The sequence below is a fragment of the Labeo rohita genome, unplaced genomic scaffold (assembly GCF_022985175.1).
Source record: "Labeo rohita strain BAU-BD-2019 unplaced genomic scaffold, IGBB_LRoh.1.0 scaffold_239, whole genome shotgun sequence".
NCBI lineage: Eukaryota > Metazoa > Chordata > Actinopteri > Cypriniformes > Cyprinidae > Labeo > Labeo rohita.
The window spans coordinates 14,865-35,342 of NW_026128649.1; the positions used below are offsets into that span (position 1 = coordinate 14,865).

Sequence of the window (20,478 nt, forward strand, 5' to 3'; positions counted from 1 at the left end):
TTGTCTCTGGAGATGGTGAAGCGTCCCTGAACAGACTGAGAGTAGTATATAGACCCACTGCCAGATGAGATGTATGCCAGCCACTCCAGACCTCCTCCTGCAGCCTGTCTGATCCAAGCCAAGTACGGGTCACTACTAAATCCAGAGAATGTACAGGTAAGTCTGTGAGATCCTCCAGGTTTAATGACCACTGACTCAGACTCAGTCAGTGTTTGACACCAACAGACTGAAAAACAAACAGTTCAACATTAACATTTACAACAGTACACATGAATAAATCTGATTATCAACAGGTTTTCAAGAGCCTCTTACATTCTGTGAGAGTAAACATGAAGATCAAACCCAGTTTAGACACAATATCCATTGTCATGTTATGAAAAGAGGAAGCTGATGCTTCAAAGTCACAAACAAGTTTTGTGTCTGGAAATGAATAGAGTGGGGGCTTTTTAAAGAGACTAAAGAGATGCAGGTTTGCATAGGGTGCCCTCTAAAAGTACATCAACACTTCTGTGCCCTTAATAACATCTGTAACCATGTCTGCCTTTAAGTGTGTTGTTTGTTACTTATTGTTTACTAGCTCATAATAGTTGATTACCAACTAAGCATCTATAAAAAATAAATAAATAAATAAATAAATAAAATAAATCAAATCCCCAAAATGTATATAATACACAATCTCGCACAAGAACTCAAATTCAGAGGTTCCTTTAATAATAGTTTGAGTAACATGTTTTGGGTTTGAGCAGTGATTGTAGAGGTGAGTTGGTTGAGTATTTCTAAATGCTTTAATATTAATGTTGAAGAGTGAGAGATGGGCAGGTTTTTCAGATTACTGTCTGAACTGTTTTTGATAACGTGTGGCATGAACAGTGTATGTTTCTCCAAAGCACATGAAGGTAATGTACGGCACAGCAGCCTCTTGTGTTACTGTGTTTCTCGGGCTCAGTAATAAACAGCAGTGTCTTCAGCCTGCAGATTTGTCATGTGCAGATACACCTGCATTTTACTGTTGTCTCTGGAGATGGTGAATCGTCCTTCAACAGTTTTAAAGTAAGATTTGCCACTGCCACTTGGAGCAGAAATATGTGAGATCCACTTGAGTGCTTTCCCTTCAGCCTGTCTTATCCATGAAATTTCTACATCTCCAACATCAATCCCAGAGAAGGTACAGGTCAGTTTATGATCGTTCCAAGGTTTGATGACGACTGACTCAGACTCAGTCAGTGTCTGACATTTGCACTCTGTTAAAATAAAAGTCATACTGTTATCTAGCAGTCATTCGTAAAGTAGTATAAAAATGCTTTCCTAAATCATACTTGCTGTTCATAAATCCAATTATGCTTATTAAAAAACATGTAAAAACATGTTTGATCAAAAATCTCATTGACAAATAACTGAGGAGTTAAATATGGAGGGTTTATAAGGCAGAAGATACAATTAATTTGCATAGTCCATCCTCCAGCTGAGTTTACATTAGTAAAAGGAAAGTAAAAAAACAAACAATCAAAAAAAAAATAATTTAAGCACAAGCATGGCCTTATCTTGCTCATCTTGTAAACAGCAGTTGTCATTATTTTCACTGTTGTTTATTTTATGTATTTATATATTTATTTTATTTATTTTATTTATTTGTATGATAATGTTCACAGCAAAACAGAAAAGTGCTAGTAACCTGCTAGTTGCTAGAAAATCACCCTCTTTAAGTATTTCTCAACAAAGTTGTTGTTTTTTTGTTTGTTTGTTGTTTGTTTGTTTTCTAATTGTTATTAATGATAGTAAATATTTCAGGCTATACATTATATTATTGATGTGTGTGAAGTAAGTATTGAATGTTTTTATGTTTGGTGTTTTTTAGTTGTAATAGCTGATATGAGGTCTGTAGACAGCTGTTGTTGATGACTGATGCTTTGATGTGGCCTAAAAGCTAGTGAAGATGAAAGAGTGACAGGGTGGACAGAGAGGTTTACATTTCTGGCCATCCATTATCATGACAGTGATCTTGTAATATGCTTTGAATACTCTGAAGATGCTTTCTAAAGATGTGTGATTTAGAAAGCGTTTTAACAAAAAGGCTGGCAGCTTATTTTGGGTGAACTATCCCTTTAAGGATTGGGAAATCAAATGATAAAGTTTTATTTTAGAGAGCTGTTTGTTTTCAGATTTTGTGCAGTGCTGTCATTGTATTCATCACTGTGTCTGTCTTGCACAATAATATACAGCAGTGTCTTCATTCTTCATGTTATTCATCTGCAGATACATCTGTTTCTTGCTGTTGTCTCTGGAGATGGTGAAGCGTCCCTGAACAGACTGAGAGTAATATTTATCACTACTACCAGATGAGATGTATGCCAGCCACTCCAGACCTCCTCCTGCAGCCTGTCTGATCCAAGACATTGCATAGTCACTACTAAATCCAGAGATTGTACAGGTAAGTCTGTGAGATCCTCCAGGTTTAATGACCACTGACTCAGACTCAGTCAGTGTTTGACACCAACAGACTGAAAAACAAACAGTTCAACATTAACATTTACAACAGTACACATGAAGAAATCTGATTGTCAACATTTTTTCAGGAGCCTCTTACATTCTGTGAGAGCAAACATGAAGATAAAACCCAGTTTAGACACAATATCCATTGTCATGTTATGAAAAGAGGAAGTTGATGCATCAAAGTCACAACGTTTTGTGTCTGGAAATGAATAGAGTGGAGGCTTTTTAAAAGAGACAAGGAGAAGTAGGTTTGCATAGGGTGCCCTCTAAAGGTACATTTACATTTCTCTGCTCTTATTAAGCTCTGTAAAAATATTTAATATAGTGTTTGTTTTTCCTTTTTATTGATATCTTGTATCTCTGCTATTGTATTATAGCTGATATGTCTTCTATTAAAATTTTAAATTATGCAGTAATGGTTCATTTGAAACAACAAATCAAACTACACTTTCACATTTTCTGAAGGAATAGTTGGTAGTATTTGCCCATTTAAAACCTACCTGGTCTCATAGCATAATGGTGGAATAGGGTGTTTGGGGATAATATAATTTGTGACAAGTGTTTGAGGATAATATAATTTAAGGACTTACAGAGGGACTGAAACTTTTCATCATTTAATGCAATGTCCTGAGAGTAACAAGTTGGTTAAGTCTTTAAACACAAGATTACAGTGTTATATTTTCATGTATTTAAGTTCATTCTTATGAATGGGTCACCACCACAACTAGTACACATAGTTTTTGTACAGCTCTGCTGTTTTTTGTCTTACTGTGACTCTCGTGCACAGTAATAAACAGCTGTGTCTTCAGTCTTCAGGCTTTTCACCTCTAAATACAGCATGTTTTTACTGGTGTCTTTGGTGATGGAGAACTGGCCCTGAAGAGACTGAGCGAAAATAGTGCCAGTGCCACCGTCAATACGCCCAATCCACTCCAGTCCTTTCCCTGGTTTCTGACGGATCCAGTGCATCCACCAGCTCATTGAGAATCCAGACACAGTGCAGGACAGAGTCACTGATTCTCCAGGCTTTTTCACCACAGAATCTGAGGAGGTCAAAGACTGACCACTAACAGCTGAAAAACATGGAACAAATAATGTTAGATGATTTAGAGCAATGAAATTACAACAATAATCCAGAACAAATGGGAGTTTCTCACATGAAATAATCATCAGTATGAGTCCATACAGTAGCATCTCCATTACCACAGTAAAACAGTGATAGGTTACACTGCAGCTGTTTTAGTCACTGGACACACACACTGACTGAAAGTTCAGCTTATAACACAGTCTTTCAGGAGTCTGGGAGACACTGACCCTTCCCACAAAATCATTTGCATCTTTACAGGTTTGCAAAGCTGTAGTTTAATGCAGTCATCTGAGCATTATTACAGTAGACGAGGGGAAAATCTTCACTTATATTTCAATAACTGAGCACATTTATATTACTTCATCCATGTTTACTTTTTGTACTTTTCTCATGGTGTGTTATTTGATATTGACCCAACATGATGAAAGATTAATTGTTTATCATCAGCATTGATCTGTCAATTTCTATAGTTTCTAGCTCAGCAGGGATTTTTTTTCCCCACTTGATTTATGCTTTTTCTTTTCCCAATGAATCTCATTAGTATCATTGTCAAGCTTATTTTGTGGGCTAAGGATTACAAGATTTGTTTGTGATGGCACTTCAGACAGGCCTCACTTCAGAGGCTTTTCAGCTTGCATAAACCAACATATTATCTGTCCTCCCAATTTCTCATAATGAGTTTTTGAACAGCTGCCTGAATTTGTGTTTCCACAGTGTGTCTGTCTTGCACAGTAATACACTGCAGTGCCTGCAGTCTTCAGCTAAACCATTCATTTTTACCTGAATCAGGTGTGTTTGATTATGGAGATATAAAATTGTGCAGTGTTGGGGGCTCCAGCTTAGGCATAGCTTGACATTTGTACTTGGGAGGTCCAGACTGAGCCAGGACAGTCACACTTTTAAACACATTTTAACTTTTCTTTATTAAACTTACAAATTCACTTTTTGTGTACCATTCAAGTGATTTCACTATAAATACACTGATCAGCAACAAGCATGTATGGTTATCATGGCAACTACATCGCACACTAATTGCTTCTGCACTTGCTGCACTACATATATTTTTGCCATGCTAGCAAAAAAAAAAAAAAAAAAAAAAAAACATGTTGAAAATAATTCACTATAGGCATGTTTGTCAACAAAGTGGGCTTTTATAAAACAAAGCAAGGACTAAATTACTTGCCCACTGCTTTAAAACATTTATCTGTTGTTGGATATGATTAAAGTTAAACGCACAATGACACACAAACACTTTATATTTAGTAACTCTTTCTGAAAAGCAATGATTAAGCAGTTTATATTTAAACATCTGTTTATGTTTTGGTCAGTGTAAATTAAAAATTAGATGTAATTGGACCTCTGAAGATCACCTTTGTGGTATTGCCCAGCTCCAGGGAGGTCCAGAGGATGGTTAGGTTACGATTTCTCAGCAGTTGTTGACTGTGTACACTGTAAAAAATGCAGAACATCCATGTATGCCACACAACAGTCAACAATTAGCAAAAATGCAGACTAGTCATGGAACAACTTGTGCAGTTTTCAAGTGGAAATGCAGCTGGAACTGTTTAACCAGATGGTAGAAAAGCATGTATATGCAGTTTAACTGCTGCTTGTTATTTTCAGATTTTGTACAGTACTGTAGTTGTATTTGTCATTGTGGTTTTCTTGCACAATAATATACAGCAGTGTCTTGATTCTTCATATTATTCATTTGCAGATACATCTGTTTCTTGCTGTTGTCTCTGGAGATGGTGAAGCGTCCCTGAACAGACTGAGAGTAGTATATAGTACTACTACCAGATGAGATGTATGCCACCCATTCCAGACCTCCTCCTGCAGCCTGTCTGATCCAGGCCAAGTCCGGGTCACTACTAAATCCAGAGAATGTACAGGTAAGTCTGTGAGATCCTCCAGGTTTAATGACCACTGACTCAGACTCAGTCAGTGTTTGACACCAACAGACTGAAAAACAAACAGTTCAACATTAACATTTACATCAGTACACATGAATAAGTTGATTTATCAACAGGTTTTCAAGAGCCTCTTACATTCTGTGAGAGCAAACATGAAGATAAAACCCAGTTTAGACACAATATCCATTGTCATGTTATGAAAAGAGGAAGCTGATGCATCAAAGTCACAAACAGGTTTTGTGTCTGGAAATGAATAGAGTGGAGGCTTTTTAAAGAGACTAAAGAGAAGCAGATTTGCATAGGGTGCCCTCTAAAGGTACATCTACACTTCTGTGCCCCTAATAATGTCTGTAACCATGTCTGCCTTTAAGTGTGTTGTTTGTTACTTATTGTTTACTAGCTTATATTAGTTGATTACCAACTAAAAAAAAAAAAAAATCCCCAATATATATATATATATATATATATACACAATCTCACACAAAAATCAAATGCAGAGGTTCCTTTATTCATAGTTGGAGTAACATTTAAACCATGATCAGAGAGATGAGATGGTTGAGTATTTCTACATGCTTTAATATTAATGTTGAAGAGTGAGAGATGGGCAGGTTTTTTAGATTACCATCTGAACTGTTTTTGATAATGTGTGGCATGAACAGTGTATGTTTCTCCAAAGCACATGATGTTTATGTATGGCACAGCAGCCTCTTTTGTTACTGTGTTTTTCGGGCACAGTAATAAACTGCAGTGTCTTCAGCCTGCAGATTTGTCATGTGCAGATACACCTGCATTTTACTGTTGTCTCTGGAGATGGTGAATCGTCCTTCAACAGTTTTAGAGTAATATTTGCTACTGCCACTTGGAGCAGAAATATATGAGATCCACTCGAGTGCTTTCCCTTCAGCCTGTCTTATCCATGAAATATCTGCAGCTCCAACATCAATCCCAGAGAAGGTACAGGTCAGTTTATGATCGTTCCCAGGTTTGATGACGACTGACTCAGACTCAGTCAGTGTCTGACCTTTGCACTCTGTCAAAATAAAAGTCATACTGTTATCTAGCAGTCATTAGTAAAGTAGTATAAAATGTTTTCCTAAATCATACTTACTGTTCATAAATACAATTATGCTTTTTAAAAAAAACATGTAATTCTGAGTCAAAAATCTTACTGACAAATAACTGAGGAGTTAAATATGAGGGTTTATAAGGCAGAAGATACAATTAATTTGCATAGTCCATCCTCCAGCTGATTTTACATTAATAAAAGTAAAGTCAGACTAAAAAATAATAAAATTAAACCCCAAGCATGGCCTTATCTTGCTCGTCTTGTAAACAGTAGTTGTCATTATTCTCACTTTTATTTATTTTATGTGTTATATATATTTATTTTATTTATTTTTATGGCCATGATCACAGTAAAACAGAAAATTGCTTGTGTCTCACACGTTAATGATGTGGTTAGTAATTAACTGGTAATTCTTTATAATTTATCTGGTTTGCAGAGTAGTTAATAGTAGTAGCTGAAGTGTTTCTGTACTCATTTGCCCTGTGTTTCTTCCTGCACAGTTACCTATTAATGCATCATCATTTAAAAAAACTACCAAAGAATACTGAAGTGTTTTGAATAACATCTAAAAACAAGTGATATTTTGTGTTTTGGGGATGTTTGCAGTAGACATGAATAGTTTTTTTCACCCCAGCATCTTTTGTGTATCTGACTCTGTGCACAGTAATAAACAACTGTGTCTTCAGTCTTTAGGCTTTTCACCTCTAAATACAGCATGTTTTTACTGGTGTCTGTGGTGATGGAGAACTGGCCCTGTAGAGACTGAGCATAAATACAAGCCAGCTGTGTCCACTCCAGTCCTTTCCCTGGTTTCTCACGGATCCAGTGCATCCAGTAGCTGCTCATTGAGAATCCAGACACAGTGCAGGACAGAGTCACTGATTCTCCAGGCTTTTTTACCACAGAATCTGAGGAGGTCAAAGACTGACCACTAACAGCTGAAAAAAAAAAAAAAAAAAAAAAAAGAAAAACAAACATTATGATAGAAGAATGAAATGACAATATGAAAATAGTAATAATAACATTCTCACTTGAAATAATCATCAGCAGAACTCCAAACTGTATCTGTAGTTAGACACTGACTGAGAATACAGTTTATAGCACAGACCTTTGAGAGAGTAAGTGACACTGATCCTCCCTAAGAAATCATTTGCATATATAAAAGCTTGCAGGTACATATTTTACATTTGCAGTAGGAGGAACCTGAAATTTTGAAAGAAAAATTCTGTACTGTTTTTTTTTTTTCTTCAAAGTTGTCATTTTTTGTGATTAAATGAAAAACAGCAACAGTGTCTCAAAGATGAAAGTTAGAAATCTGTCTGTACTGTATATTGCTAATGGTTTGTGTTGGATGTTTGTTGCTTCTGAGTGTTAAATGTATAAGTGTGATATCAGCTAGTAGGTTTATTGACATGCTTTCCCAGTGTTACCCATTTGGTCTTCCTGTTCCTGTCCAGAAGGTTAGTATTGTCTAAATTGTCACCTGTCCTGTTCTGAATGGTCATGAATATGTTGATTTAAGTTTTTAGATCCAAACTAGTTTTTATCAGTGAAAATAAAGAATTGTATTTATGATCGTCGTGGTTGTAGCCACAACAACTACTAATGTTTCATAATTATGATTATAATAATAAACTGCATATTATTCACAGCCTAATAACTGGTCTTTCCTAACTGTGATGTCAGTTCTTGTAGAGCTGCTTCACCAGATGGGTCATTGACATGGTAAATATACCATTCATTAAATGTAACTGTAGCAGAAGGTTAGTCAAATAAAAACTCACTCCTTTGAATGATCATGAATATGTTGAGTTGATTTTAGATCCAAACTAGAAGGCATCAGGAAAATAACAAAATATATTTATGATTACTGTAGCCACAACAACTACTAATACTTCATTGTAAAACCAGATGTTTTACAGAAGATCTTCTCCAGTTTCTCCAGGTCTCTTTTTCTCAGCAGGTGACTGATCTAATCAGATTTTATCACCATCAGATCTTCACTGTTTCTAAAGGAAAAAAAAAAAAAAAAAAAAAGCAGGTGACTATATAATATATATATTCATCACCATATAATATATAATGGAATAATAAACATAATATAAAAATATTACATCAGTGAAGAGCTTTTATCAGTTAAATGGTTGGTAACAAGACAAATACACAAATGTAAAAATGACCTTGAGACAGAATCACCATAAATATGAAATGCCAAATTATCTGCGACTCCACTGTTAACACGTTTGCTAGATGTAAATGCTGAATATTAGATGTTATTTGTTATTATTTGTTGTTATGTTAGGAGGAGGAGTTACTAAGACGGTTCTGCTAAAGGTAAAGTGACATTGAAGAGGATGTCTAGAATTGCCATTTTCTGACTTTTTTGATTTCTTCTTTTCTGTTTTCTTCTTTTCTTCTTTTCTGTGATCTAAAGTTAAGGGGAGGTGGAAGCATATACAGACTCACTGTCAAACAAGTTCAGCATCTCCAAAAGTGACTCCAGCAAAAGAGTGACTCCCAAAAGGCAAAATCTACAGACTGAAGACACAGCTGTGTATTACTGTGCCAGATGACCACAACATAAGTTTTTTTTTTTTTAATTATTATTATTTATCAGAAATTATATGTCAGTAAAGTAAATGTCTATAAAATCTTCAGAAACAGGTCATGTTTGATACTTAAGTTCACAAGTTCGCCTGCGCATCCAGTCCTGATGGGCAATGGTAAACAAACTTGGCTTGCTGTCCTTAATGGAGGCTCGAACCCGAGGCTCGGCTTGAGCACAGAGTTCGAACCCCCCCCCAATGCGATATTACCTAGAGGGAGAATAACAGAAATAGAGGAGGAGAAGGGGAGGTGGAGGGATGCTGGAAGAACAGAGGCTGGGACGGTGCAATGAGAGCTGCTTATATAGGCTTGTAATGATGATTGACACGACTGAATGATTGGGCTCCTCCCGAACCTACGTTTGGAACTTCATTAAGTCACTCCCTCTTGTGGTGCACTACTACTAAAATACACTATATTCTACAGCATGATATAAAATACTAGTGTTGTGATCCTTTGCTGAGAGTTTATACAGTTTTTTTTTTTTTATATTAATATATATATATATATATATATATATATATATATATTTATATATATATATATATTAAAAAAAAAATAAATAAATAAAAAAAAACTTAGGAGCAAATTAAATGGTGGACTGTATATAGTTAGAACATTTTCTGCTTTTTACATACAAATCTGTTCAATGTTTTAGCGAGGTGGTGATATGAAATTCCTGCTCCTAAAATAGACTTTGTTCAATATCTATAACTCTACATACTTTAAATGTTATGCAATTGAGGAGGACACTACTATGAATGTGTAAAGTGAAAATCATTGGTCAGTTGTGATGCACACTCAAGTTATTCAATGTTTTTCAACTGTCCATCTGTTTCAGCTGTAGACAGTGTAACCAGTGTCACGGCACAAGTGCAAAACTCGCTCTCATCCAGTGGCAGATGAAAACGAGGGTGAAGAGAGTGTATTATTAGAGAGTATATTTAATTAGTTTTTCTTCCTTTGACCTACTTAGGTCCAAGCTAATGAAAATTTACCAATATGCGTTTGCTCTTTTTCTATTTATTTAATTGGTTGCTAATCGGTTTGTTTATTGTGGAAAATAGTTCTATATTTGATACGAATGAGATGTTCAATTAAGAATTATTAGAAATACCCGTTTCTTTATTTGTAAACCACCACAGAATAGGAAAAGATGGGAAATAAATAAATGAATAAATAAAATTCAACATAATATAATGTCATAAAAATGGAAATCACAACAAACAGCTAAGAATAACAATTTCAATATAAATTGGAATTTCAGTCAATCTGAGTAAAAAGCGAGAAAAAAAAAAACTAAACAAAAACAAAGAAAAGACCCAAACTTGCTAAAGACAAGGCCAAAAATACAGACGCTTCTTTGCAAAATACACATCATACATCTTTAAACATATTAAACTCCATCTTTATCGAACACTAACACACTGAATCTGTGAAAGTGTACGAACAACATCTTGAAGTGACGCATTTAGGCCTTATCTGCCCGTATCACATGCGTCACGATTAGCAATTAGCTCATAACTCAATAACACAACGTAACAATTAAAATAACAATCGTAAACTCTTCCAAAGTAGCTTTCAACCTGGAAACATTAGTTATTTAGCACATTCACATAATATTTAAGAATAACTTGTATATGCATTTTACATTCAACATGTACGTTATATAACACTATATCATTTAATGTTTGAACTCCATTTACCCAACATTTACATAGAACACGTCAGTAATTGAAAATTCATTTAATTCACTTACCAAGAGAATTCAATTTTCACTCAGAAAGACTTGAGAAAGGCTTTAAGATGTGTATTTTTCCACCTTTGTAGCATTCACGCTAACATCCACTCGTGATCTCTGATTGATGACGTTCAATCTGCACTTCTATCTCGAAATCTCTAATGTTTCTCTGATACACCTGTTGGTTACACTTGTTTAATCTTCGTTTTTTCTTCTTTTTCAACATCACCTAATCATTGCATCAGGAGCAGATTCACCAGCCGTTTTCTCTCTGACGAAGGAACCTTTTCTCCCCGTCTCTCCTGACACCGCCCATTTGGGTGAGGCTAACTTTCTATTCGTCTAATTGGACCAATTATCTACTTGTGAAATAAGTATTCTAAATTAATTTTATTTATTTATTTTTACTCATAACGTCACAAATAATAATTAAAAATAATAATAGTAATAATAATAACTGTGAAAATTTGTGAATACAATTAATACTTTTTTTCTCCTTCGGCTTCAACAAGACTTATAGTAACCTATACAACAATCTACTTCAATTTAGGGAATAATAATGTAAAATATCATAACAATACAGCTACTGTGTGTGGTAATGTGTCTGAATATGATCCTGAACATGAAGCAGGTCATTTATTGTGTGTCTGTAACTCTGTTGATGAACTGCAGATCTGTTTTTGTCAGTGTCTCGCACTGAAGTGAGCCACTGTGTCTGTCTTTGCACAGTAATAAACAGCTGTGTCTTCAGTCTGCAGGCTGCTAATGTCTAAGTACAGCTCATTTCGGCCCGTGTCTCTGGAAATAGTAAAGCGACTCTTGAAGGAATTCCCAGAGTCTATTGATCCACCGCCCCATATGATCCCGATCCACTCCAAGGCTTTTCCAGGAGGCTGCCTGATCCAAGCTGTGCCATAATCTGTGAGGGCATATCCAGAGATCTGACAGGACAACCTCACCGACTGACCAGGAGCTTTAATCTGTGCAGGAGACGAGGTCAGTGAGATGCCAGAAACATCTGTAAAAGAGAACAACACACTGAGAGTCAATCTCATTTCATCTGTTTCTAACTAAATAAATATTTGAATAAATACAGTCAGCAATGAAAAGATTGACACTGATGTGACAATAAATCAAATCACATGGTAAAAAGGCAAATAAAATGAGTAGAGTTTGACTCATGATTGATTTCAGAATCAGAGAGTAAATCCACACAGCTTTATCCTAGTGTTAGTGGACTGACCCTGTGCTGGAGGAAACTGACACTCTTATTTTCTCATGGTGAACATTTGCATATCATTATCTGAGTTAAATGAGTACACATTTTTGAAGTTTGAATTTCAGTGAACTAAAATGCTTTCATATGGGTTTGCATCTTTGATTTGCATAGGCTCGTTTTCAGGAATTGACAAATACACCACAGAGCTAATGATAATGTAATTATGACTTTTTTTTTTTTTTTTTTTTTTTTTTTTTTTGTAGATACATGTCATAGATGTTGACTGTATAGTTCATGTACAGTGCTTGTGCTGTTTTCTCATGTTGTGGTTGTCTGGCACAGTAATACACAGCTGTGTCTTCAGTCTGTAGATTTTGCCCTTTGAGAGTCACTGTTTCGCTGGAGTCACTTTTGGAGATGCTGAACTTGTTTGACAGTGAGTCTTTTTTTGTTATGTCTCCACCTCCCCATATGTGCACAATCCACTCCAGAGCTTTTCCTGCAGGATGTCGTATCCAGGCTGTTGCGTAGCTATTATCAGTAACAGAGTATCCAGACACCTCACATGTGAGAGTAAGTGAGTTTCCCGGCTGCAGAACTATAGAGTTTGTCTGCGTCAGGACAATATTACACTCCACACCTGTCACAGACAAAATAACAGTACACACAGTGATGAAATTATACAGCTCTGTCCACATATCTGGTTCATATTACTTGCTGATAAAGACTCTCACAGGTCATTGCTGTGAAAAGCAGCAGTAAAGATGTCGAGAACATGATTTGTGTTGATTTCTCTCTGCTCTACTGGTGGAAAAACAATGCAAACTGCTCTCTTTAAAACACCCTGAGAGGTGGAAACACTGAGCAGTTTTGCATATGAAGTATGAAACACTTGTCAGTCACTCAAAGTTCTGAGATAAAATTTAGTTTGACAACCTGATTTATTTTTGTACTATTCAGCAATAAATAAGACATTTGATGCAAAAATATAAATTGGTTGGTCTCTGTTCAGAACAGATTATAATGAAACAATTTGATGCATTTCATTGATGTAATGAACACTTTTACAAAACTCACTATATCCATTTTCAGTTTATGTTAACACACTGAATAAGGAAAACCAACAGTTTTATTTATACAAACTCAAAACAGGCACTGTAACAATATAAATGTGAATTTATGGATTTAAATAAACAAACCAACATTTATTCCAGTGTGATATGCAAGAAGTCATTTGGTATCTGTGAGATAATATAAAAAACAATATTTAATTTTTGAAGTTGGAGACTTTTAGTGGGTTGCAGTTGAGTAAATACAGGCAAAAAATAAAATAGCTTATTTTCTGATTATTGGATTCAGATTTTGTGCAGTGTTGTAGCTGTATTCATCACTGTGTCTCTCTTGCACAATAATATACAGCAGTGTCTTGATTCTTCATATTATTCATCTGCAGATACATCTGTTTATGCTGTTGTCTCTGGAGATGGTGAAGCGTCCCTGAACAGACTGAGAGTAATATATATAACTACTACCAGATGAGATGTATGCCAGCCACTCCAGACCTCCTCCTGCAGCCTGTCTGATCCAGGCCAATTGCGGGTCACTACTAAATCCAGAGAATGTACAGGTAAGTCTGTGAGATCCTCCAGGTTTAATGACCACTGACTCAGACTCAGTCAGTGTTTGACACCAACAGACTGAAAAACAAACAGTTCAACATTAACAAATATTCTCTGACCCTCAAAAATCACAGTCATGAATCTTTTTACTGGTGTCTTCAGTCTTGGCATGTTTTTGTCTTTGGTGATGGAGAACTGGCCCTGAAGAGACTGAGCAAAAATAGTGCCAGTGCCAGGGTCAATATGGCCAATCCACTCCAGCCCTTTCCCTGGTTTCTGACGAATCCAGCCCATCCACCAGCTCATTGAGAATCCAGACACAGTGCAGGACAGAGTCACTGATTCTCCAGGCTTTTTCACCACAGAATCTGAGGAGGTCAAAGACTGACCACTAACAGCTGAAAAACATGCAACAAATAATGTTAGATGATTTAGAGCAATGAAATTACAACAATAACACAGAACAAATGGGAGTTTCTCACATGAAATAATCATCAGTATGAGTCCATACAGTAGTATCTCCATTACTACAGTAAAACAGTGATAGGTTACACTGCAGCTGTTTTAGTCACTGGACACACACACTGACTGAACGTTCAGCTTATAACACAGTCTTTCAGGAGTCTGGGAGACATTGACCCTTCCCACAAAATCATTTGCATCTGAGCATTATTACAGTAGTTGAAGGAAATAAGTCTTTACTTATATTTTAATAACTGAGAAAAGTTATATTACTTCATCGGTTTACTTTTGTTCAGGTACGTGCAGAGGGGGGTGTTTTGGGGGCTCAAACCCCTGCTCTTTTTCCAAAATTAACTAATAGTGCCCTTTCTCAACAATTATCAAGAATAATATTGTGGTAAATATAAAACAAAATGCATTTGAATTATAATTATTATGACAACGTGTATAAAACAGTAACAAACTGCTCAAAACTGTGAAAATATTTTTTTTTTACTTATATCTGTTGACTTTAACATAGTTGTCATTGCGTTGCTATAGATTATGTTAGTCTTAAACAAGCTCAGATTCACTGGATAATGTGAAGTGGAGTGGTATCTTCCTGGGGTGCGTTTCCCAAAAGCATCGTTAGCCAACTATGGTCGCAAGTGTCGTCGTTACCAACATAGTTCAACGATTCTGTGTTTCCCGAAAACATAGTTCAAACGAACATTCGCAAACAGCATCACAAACTTACGTGGTTGGAACTACAGCTCTCGATTAACAACGGCCCCACATTGTTGAACTGATGTGGTTCAAATGAGGGAGATGCGACCGTGTTCAGGAAACAGTTGTGACTAGCTAGTTCATTTCCACAACAATGCATCATACTATGGAGGTTAATCAGCGAGTTACGTCGTTGTACGGGCAACGCACCCCTGATCGGTTGAAAACTAAATATCCACTTTCTGTTTCTGTTATTATTATTATTTTATTTTTTTTTTTTTTCAACAAACCTAAAACTGCTAAAATAGAAGAAGTCGCATTAAATAGTGTTTAATTAACCACCAACCGGCCAATTACATGAAGTGTAAGCTCAAGAACATGCAAAGAAAAAAAAATATATATACAGTACTGTGCAAATGTCTTAGGCCACTAGTATTTTCATCAGCTAAAAAATGGTTTAAAGTCAGTTAAAGTCGGTCTTTTGCTGTAGTGTGTCAGTAGGAAATATCAGTTTACATTTCTAAACATTCATTTTGCCATTAATTGTAATAATCCAGTGAGATTTTTGTGTGGAGCACAGGCTGTTGTCAAACTCATTGTGCAAACAGAGATCTGATCAGTCTGTTTTAAGAAACAGAAAAAACGGAGACAGACTAAATCCAGAAGAACTGTGGCAACATCTCCAAGATGCTTTAAGAGACCTATACCTACAAAGCTACAGTACTGTTAAAATTTTTAGGCAGTTAGGCACATAAAATGAGGATGCTGTCAAAAACAATGTCATAAATAGATTTTCTTTGTCAATGAACTTCTATTAACTAAAATAAATCAGCATTTGATGCGACCATCCTTTGCATTTAAAGCAGCTTTTGCCCTATGTGCACTTGTGCAGAGTTTTTCAGGTAGCTTTGCAGGTAGGTTACTTGAAACATCTTGGAGATGTTGAAACAGTTCTTCTGGATTTAGTCTGTTTCAGTTATTCTGTTTCTTCATGTCATTCCAGAGACAGACTGGATGATGATGAGATCAGATCTCTGTGTGGAGCACTGGCTGTTGTCAGACTCCTTGTGCAAACAAAAAACTCACTAGATTATTACAATTAATGGCAAACAGAATGTTTGGAAATGTAAACTGATGTTTCCTACTGACACACTACAGCAAAAGATAGAAATAACTGACTTTAAACCATTTTTTAGCTGGTGAAAATACTAGTGGCCTAAGACTTTTGCACAGTACTGTGTGTGTATATATATATATATATATATATATATATATATATATATATATGCATGTTTTTTTTTTTACATTTGAGCCCCTGCTCCCTAGGAACTCTACACGTCCCCACTTTTGTTCTGTAATATCTTTCATGATGTGTTTTTTTTTATATTGACCCAACGTGGCAAACTGGGGCCTGAGGTTGGTTGAAAGATTCATTGTTAATGGAGATTCACCAACTTTGTATCCATCCATGTAGAGTTAATGAAATTATTAAGTAGAAATGCTATAAGAAAAAAAAAAATCCTAGAGAAACTACAGATTATACTTCATATTGAAACATACTGTAAAAACTGACTAGTCTGTACAGATTTACTGAAAAGCAAGTGTGAAAAGAGTAATTTATGTTTTATTGTAATTAAATGTTAATGACATTTTTTTTGCATTTAGTAAACACCTCAAATGGGCTTTACTGTAGCTTGCGTAACTCAGACATGCCAATTTCATTTCCCATGATGAGTTTTTGAACAGCTGCCTGTATTTGTATGATCACAGTGTGTCTCTTGCACAGTAATACACTGCAGTGTCTTCAGTCTTCAGCTGATTCATGTGCAGATAGAGATTAGAGCTGTCCTTAGATGCTGTGAATCTGCCCTGCACTGACTGAGCTGAGCTCTTATCAGAATCTGAATAATAATAAATAATCCATTCAAGTCCTTTTCCAGGTGCCTGACGGATCCAGTGCATGTTAGTGCCACTAACAGAAAACCCACTGCAGGCACAGAGTTGTAGGGTATCAGAGCGAATCAGACAAATGAAGATTCGATCAGAACATTTGGTTGAAACCAAAGAGCCAAATTCCACAAAGGGGCCCAGAACCACGTCATAAATCTGTCCAGGATACCCTGGCGCCAGCCAGCCTGAAGTAAGCCTAACCAACTAACTTTCACAGCTTTGAACAACTTGCAACATTAAAACAAAAGAACACAATTATTGATAATCCCATCTCAGGAAGGAGATTATCAATATTGGGAAAGAAACCCAAGATTAATGGTCAAAGATGCAGCACATCAGGACCATCACATGAGGAAACTTTGTTGGGTGGTGCTCCCCACCCAAGACAAGAACCAGACCAAGTTTCTTCTAAATTCCTTTGTTCCTTGGAACATGCCCTTAGTTCACAGAATGGCAGAGACTGTCCATTTTACCTAAATATGCACCAAAACGATGCTTAAAAGGACATATGAATGAACATCAGACCATTGCATAACTCCCTGCTATGTATGCCACCCACACATTTGTCTATTATGTTCTAATCACTCGTTGTGTATGTCCTTTTTAATAACTATTGAATAGCTTAAGGGTTTATATTCATGTTTGGTATGTATGAGTTTGAAAATTCATGCTTTGAATGTTTCCACCAATCAATTCATTGTCAAATGTGTTGTATTCATGTTATAGGAATCATGGCCAAATTATACTCTGCAAGAGCGGGAAAATTCTGACCATGTGACTGATAAGATAACATGCTGATTTATGTTTTGGGAGGAGAAACATAGCAATATCCTGAGTTAAGACAACATCTAATTGGTCAAGACACCATTTTGGGATGTGTCCAAAGCTGAGTTTAAAACCACAGGACACCATCAAATTTTGCTTTTAGCTATTTCCATCGCTCCTAGCCATGCTTTTAGCTTTTAGCTTTAGCTTTTAGCTATTGGTTTAACCATTGCTTTTAGTCAGGCTCTTAGCTTGTGCTTTTAGTTTGTGCTTCGTGCCATCTCTTTTAGCCATGCTTTTTGCCATAATTGCCGCTGCTTTTTGCGTTCTTTGAACGCTTCCTGGCTTGCACGCCAGCCACTCCTCTAACGAAAACATGAGGAGACCGTCACATTTCTTTCTTTTACTTTAATCTTTTCTTTCCGTTGAGAGTTTCGTGTTCTAAGTTAAGTTTTGCCGCTAAGCCGTGTCTCAGACTTCGTGCCTGCCTCAAAACTTCAACCAGCGTACACGACTCCATCATCCAGCCAACGCCCAAGACATCACCTCCAACGACCACGGACTTCCAACCAATCAGCAACCTTGGGGAACCCCTTTCTGCAACGACGTCATCAAAGGAAACCCCTTAACACAAAGGCAACGCAAGTACAACCTCCAGATTCTAGCTGAACTGGTGCATTAATATAGCGTTTAATAACCTCACTAAGAAACTCAACGCGAGGGTTAATTAAATGATTGATGGTTGTTCAGGTCTAAGCAATTGCATATACGTATGCTATAAACTTGGGATTTCACATTTTCACTCTTCTAAACTCATTCTTTCCTCATCTCTCTCTCTTTCTGCAACTTGTATGAATGTGTGAATGCGCGTCTATGTGTTAGATTAGTTTATATGTCTTAGGTTTTTCCAATAAATTCCTATTCATATTGAAAAGAGAAGTATCTTGTGTTTTGTGCTTATAAATTAATGTCTTAAACTGCCGACCTTGTTACCGTGCTAAGAAATAGTGTTTTCACTATATTTTGGATATTAGTATCCAGTACAGTGTTGATGTTATACGGCTCGCTCAATGAATCACTGGCCGATTCATTGATCCGCTGTATACGGAGATTCTGTTCAATCTTAAATGATTCCCTTTGAGCAAAATTGACTTCTGTAGATCCCCTACACCATGCTGAGGGTAAATATATATTTGTATGTAAATAAAAAAAATGACTTTGCTTTGAATCTATAATCTTTATGATGTACCTTCATTCAGACCTTTATACACTAATTTATTTGAGAAGCTGTTTATGAGAAAGTATTTAAATGTTTTAAAAAACATTTTTAAATAAGTATAATTTTGTAAGTTGCTTGAGTGATCTGATGCATGAATAGTTTTTGTTCAGCCCTGCAGTCTTTTGTTTAACTGTGAATCTGTCGCACAGTAATAAACAGCTGTGTCTTCAGTCTTCAGGCTTTTCACCTCTAAATACAGCATGTTTTTATTGGTGTCTTTGGTGATGGAAAACTGGCCCTGAAGAGACTGAGCATATACAGCTGAGTTATGTATACCCCCAATCCACTCTAGTGCTTTCCCTGGTTTCTGACGGATCCAGCCCATCCAGTAGCTGCTCATTGTGAATCCAGACACAGTGCAGGACAGAGTCACTGATTCTCCAGGCTTTTTCACCACAGAATCTGAGGAGGTCAAAGACTGACCACTAACAGCTGAAAAACATGTTATCATATAACATCATATAGAACAAAATATGTTTGATGATTTTGACAATTAAGTGACAACAATCTGGAGAAGTGAAATCATTCTCACCTGACAAAATCATCAGCAGAACTCCATACTGTAACATTTCCATTATGACCATAAATCTGTCAAATCGAGAGAAACAAAAAGATATTTATCTGCACTGCAGCAGAACACAAACACTGACTGAGGATCCAGTTTATAACACAGTCCTTTGAGAGTTTGAGTGACACTGATCCTCCCGACTAAATCATTACATTTGCATATACTGTATCTGCCCTTACAAAGGTAAAATGTAGCCTATAGAAACACTGGAACAAGGAAAATTAATTAAAGTATTTTTGACCCTGTTTTCTTTGAAGAATCTTTTTTTTTTTTTCAGTATAGAGGTTTTCTGATACACTGTACAATATCTGTGCCTGCAATAATACATTTCAAATTGCTTTAAATCACCCTGAATTTATATATATATATATATATATTGCAAGTTAAGATATTCAAGAAATTTCAACTCACTTCAGAATAGTCATCTTGTATTTCTGTTTGTTTTTACTTTTTCCCCCACAGGAAATGGGCAGATAGACAGAATGTATTGTTTAAAGCTAATAGTCTGGAGATGAAGTGACTCCTTTGGGTTTGGACGTGTGGTTTAGAAAATGTACTAAACAAAAAGGCTGGCTTATTCTAGGTGAACTATTCCTTTGAGGAATGAGAAATAAAATGATAAAGTTTTATTTTAGAGATCTGTTTGTTTTCAGATTTTGTGCAGTGCTGTAGCTGTATTCATCACTGTGTCTCTCTTGCACAATAATATACAGCAGTGTCTTCATTCTTCATATTATTCATCTGCAGATACATCTGTTTCTTGCTGTTGTCTCTGGAGATGGTGAAGCGTCCCTGAACAGACTGAGAGTAGTATGTAGTCCAGCCATCATCTGAGACATATGCCAGTGTAGTGGGATCAATAGTGGGTACGGTTATTTATTAGTCTCCACGCCTTTTTGTGTGCTTTATCCAATGATGTGTCTATATGTGTATGGTGAGATTTGTGCACTTGGTGGTACAATCTGTGCTATAGGAGTCTTTGGTAAACCTTGCTTCCTGCTTATTGT

The 20,478-nt window shown here is 36.2% G+C and overlaps 4 gene segments (V, D, J or C); all 4 read right to left on the reverse strand.

Annotated features, from left to right (window-relative positions):
• Nucleotides 1–3,197: 3,197 nt before the first annotated feature.
• On the reverse strand, nt 3,198–3,774 carry LOC127159638 (Ig heavy chain V region 6.96-like). The segment is given in 2 exon segments: nt 3,198–3,563; nt 3,648–3,774. Coding segments are annotated over 2 exon segments (351 nt in total).
• Nucleotides 3,775–12,203: 8,429 nt separating this feature from the next.
• On the reverse strand, nt 12,204–12,916 carry LOC127159640 (Ig heavy chain V region 5A-like). The segment is given in 3 exon segments: nt 12,204–12,207; nt 12,391–12,763; nt 12,858–12,916. Coding segments are annotated over 3 exon segments (420 nt in total).
• Nucleotides 12,917–13,799: 883 nt separating this feature from the next.
• LOC127159641 (immunoglobulin heavy variable 5-51-like) lies at nt 13,800–14,267 on the reverse strand. The segment is given in 3 exon segments: nt 13,800–13,820; nt 13,893–14,140; nt 14,225–14,267. Coding segments are annotated over 3 exon segments (312 nt in total).
• Nucleotides 14,268–19,009: 4,742 nt separating this feature from the next.
• On the reverse strand, nt 19,010–19,583 carry LOC127159642 (Ig heavy chain V region 914-like). The segment is given in 2 exon segments: nt 19,010–19,335; nt 19,436–19,583. Coding segments are annotated over 2 exon segments (378 nt in total).
• Nucleotides 19,584–20,478: the final 895 nt, after the last annotated feature.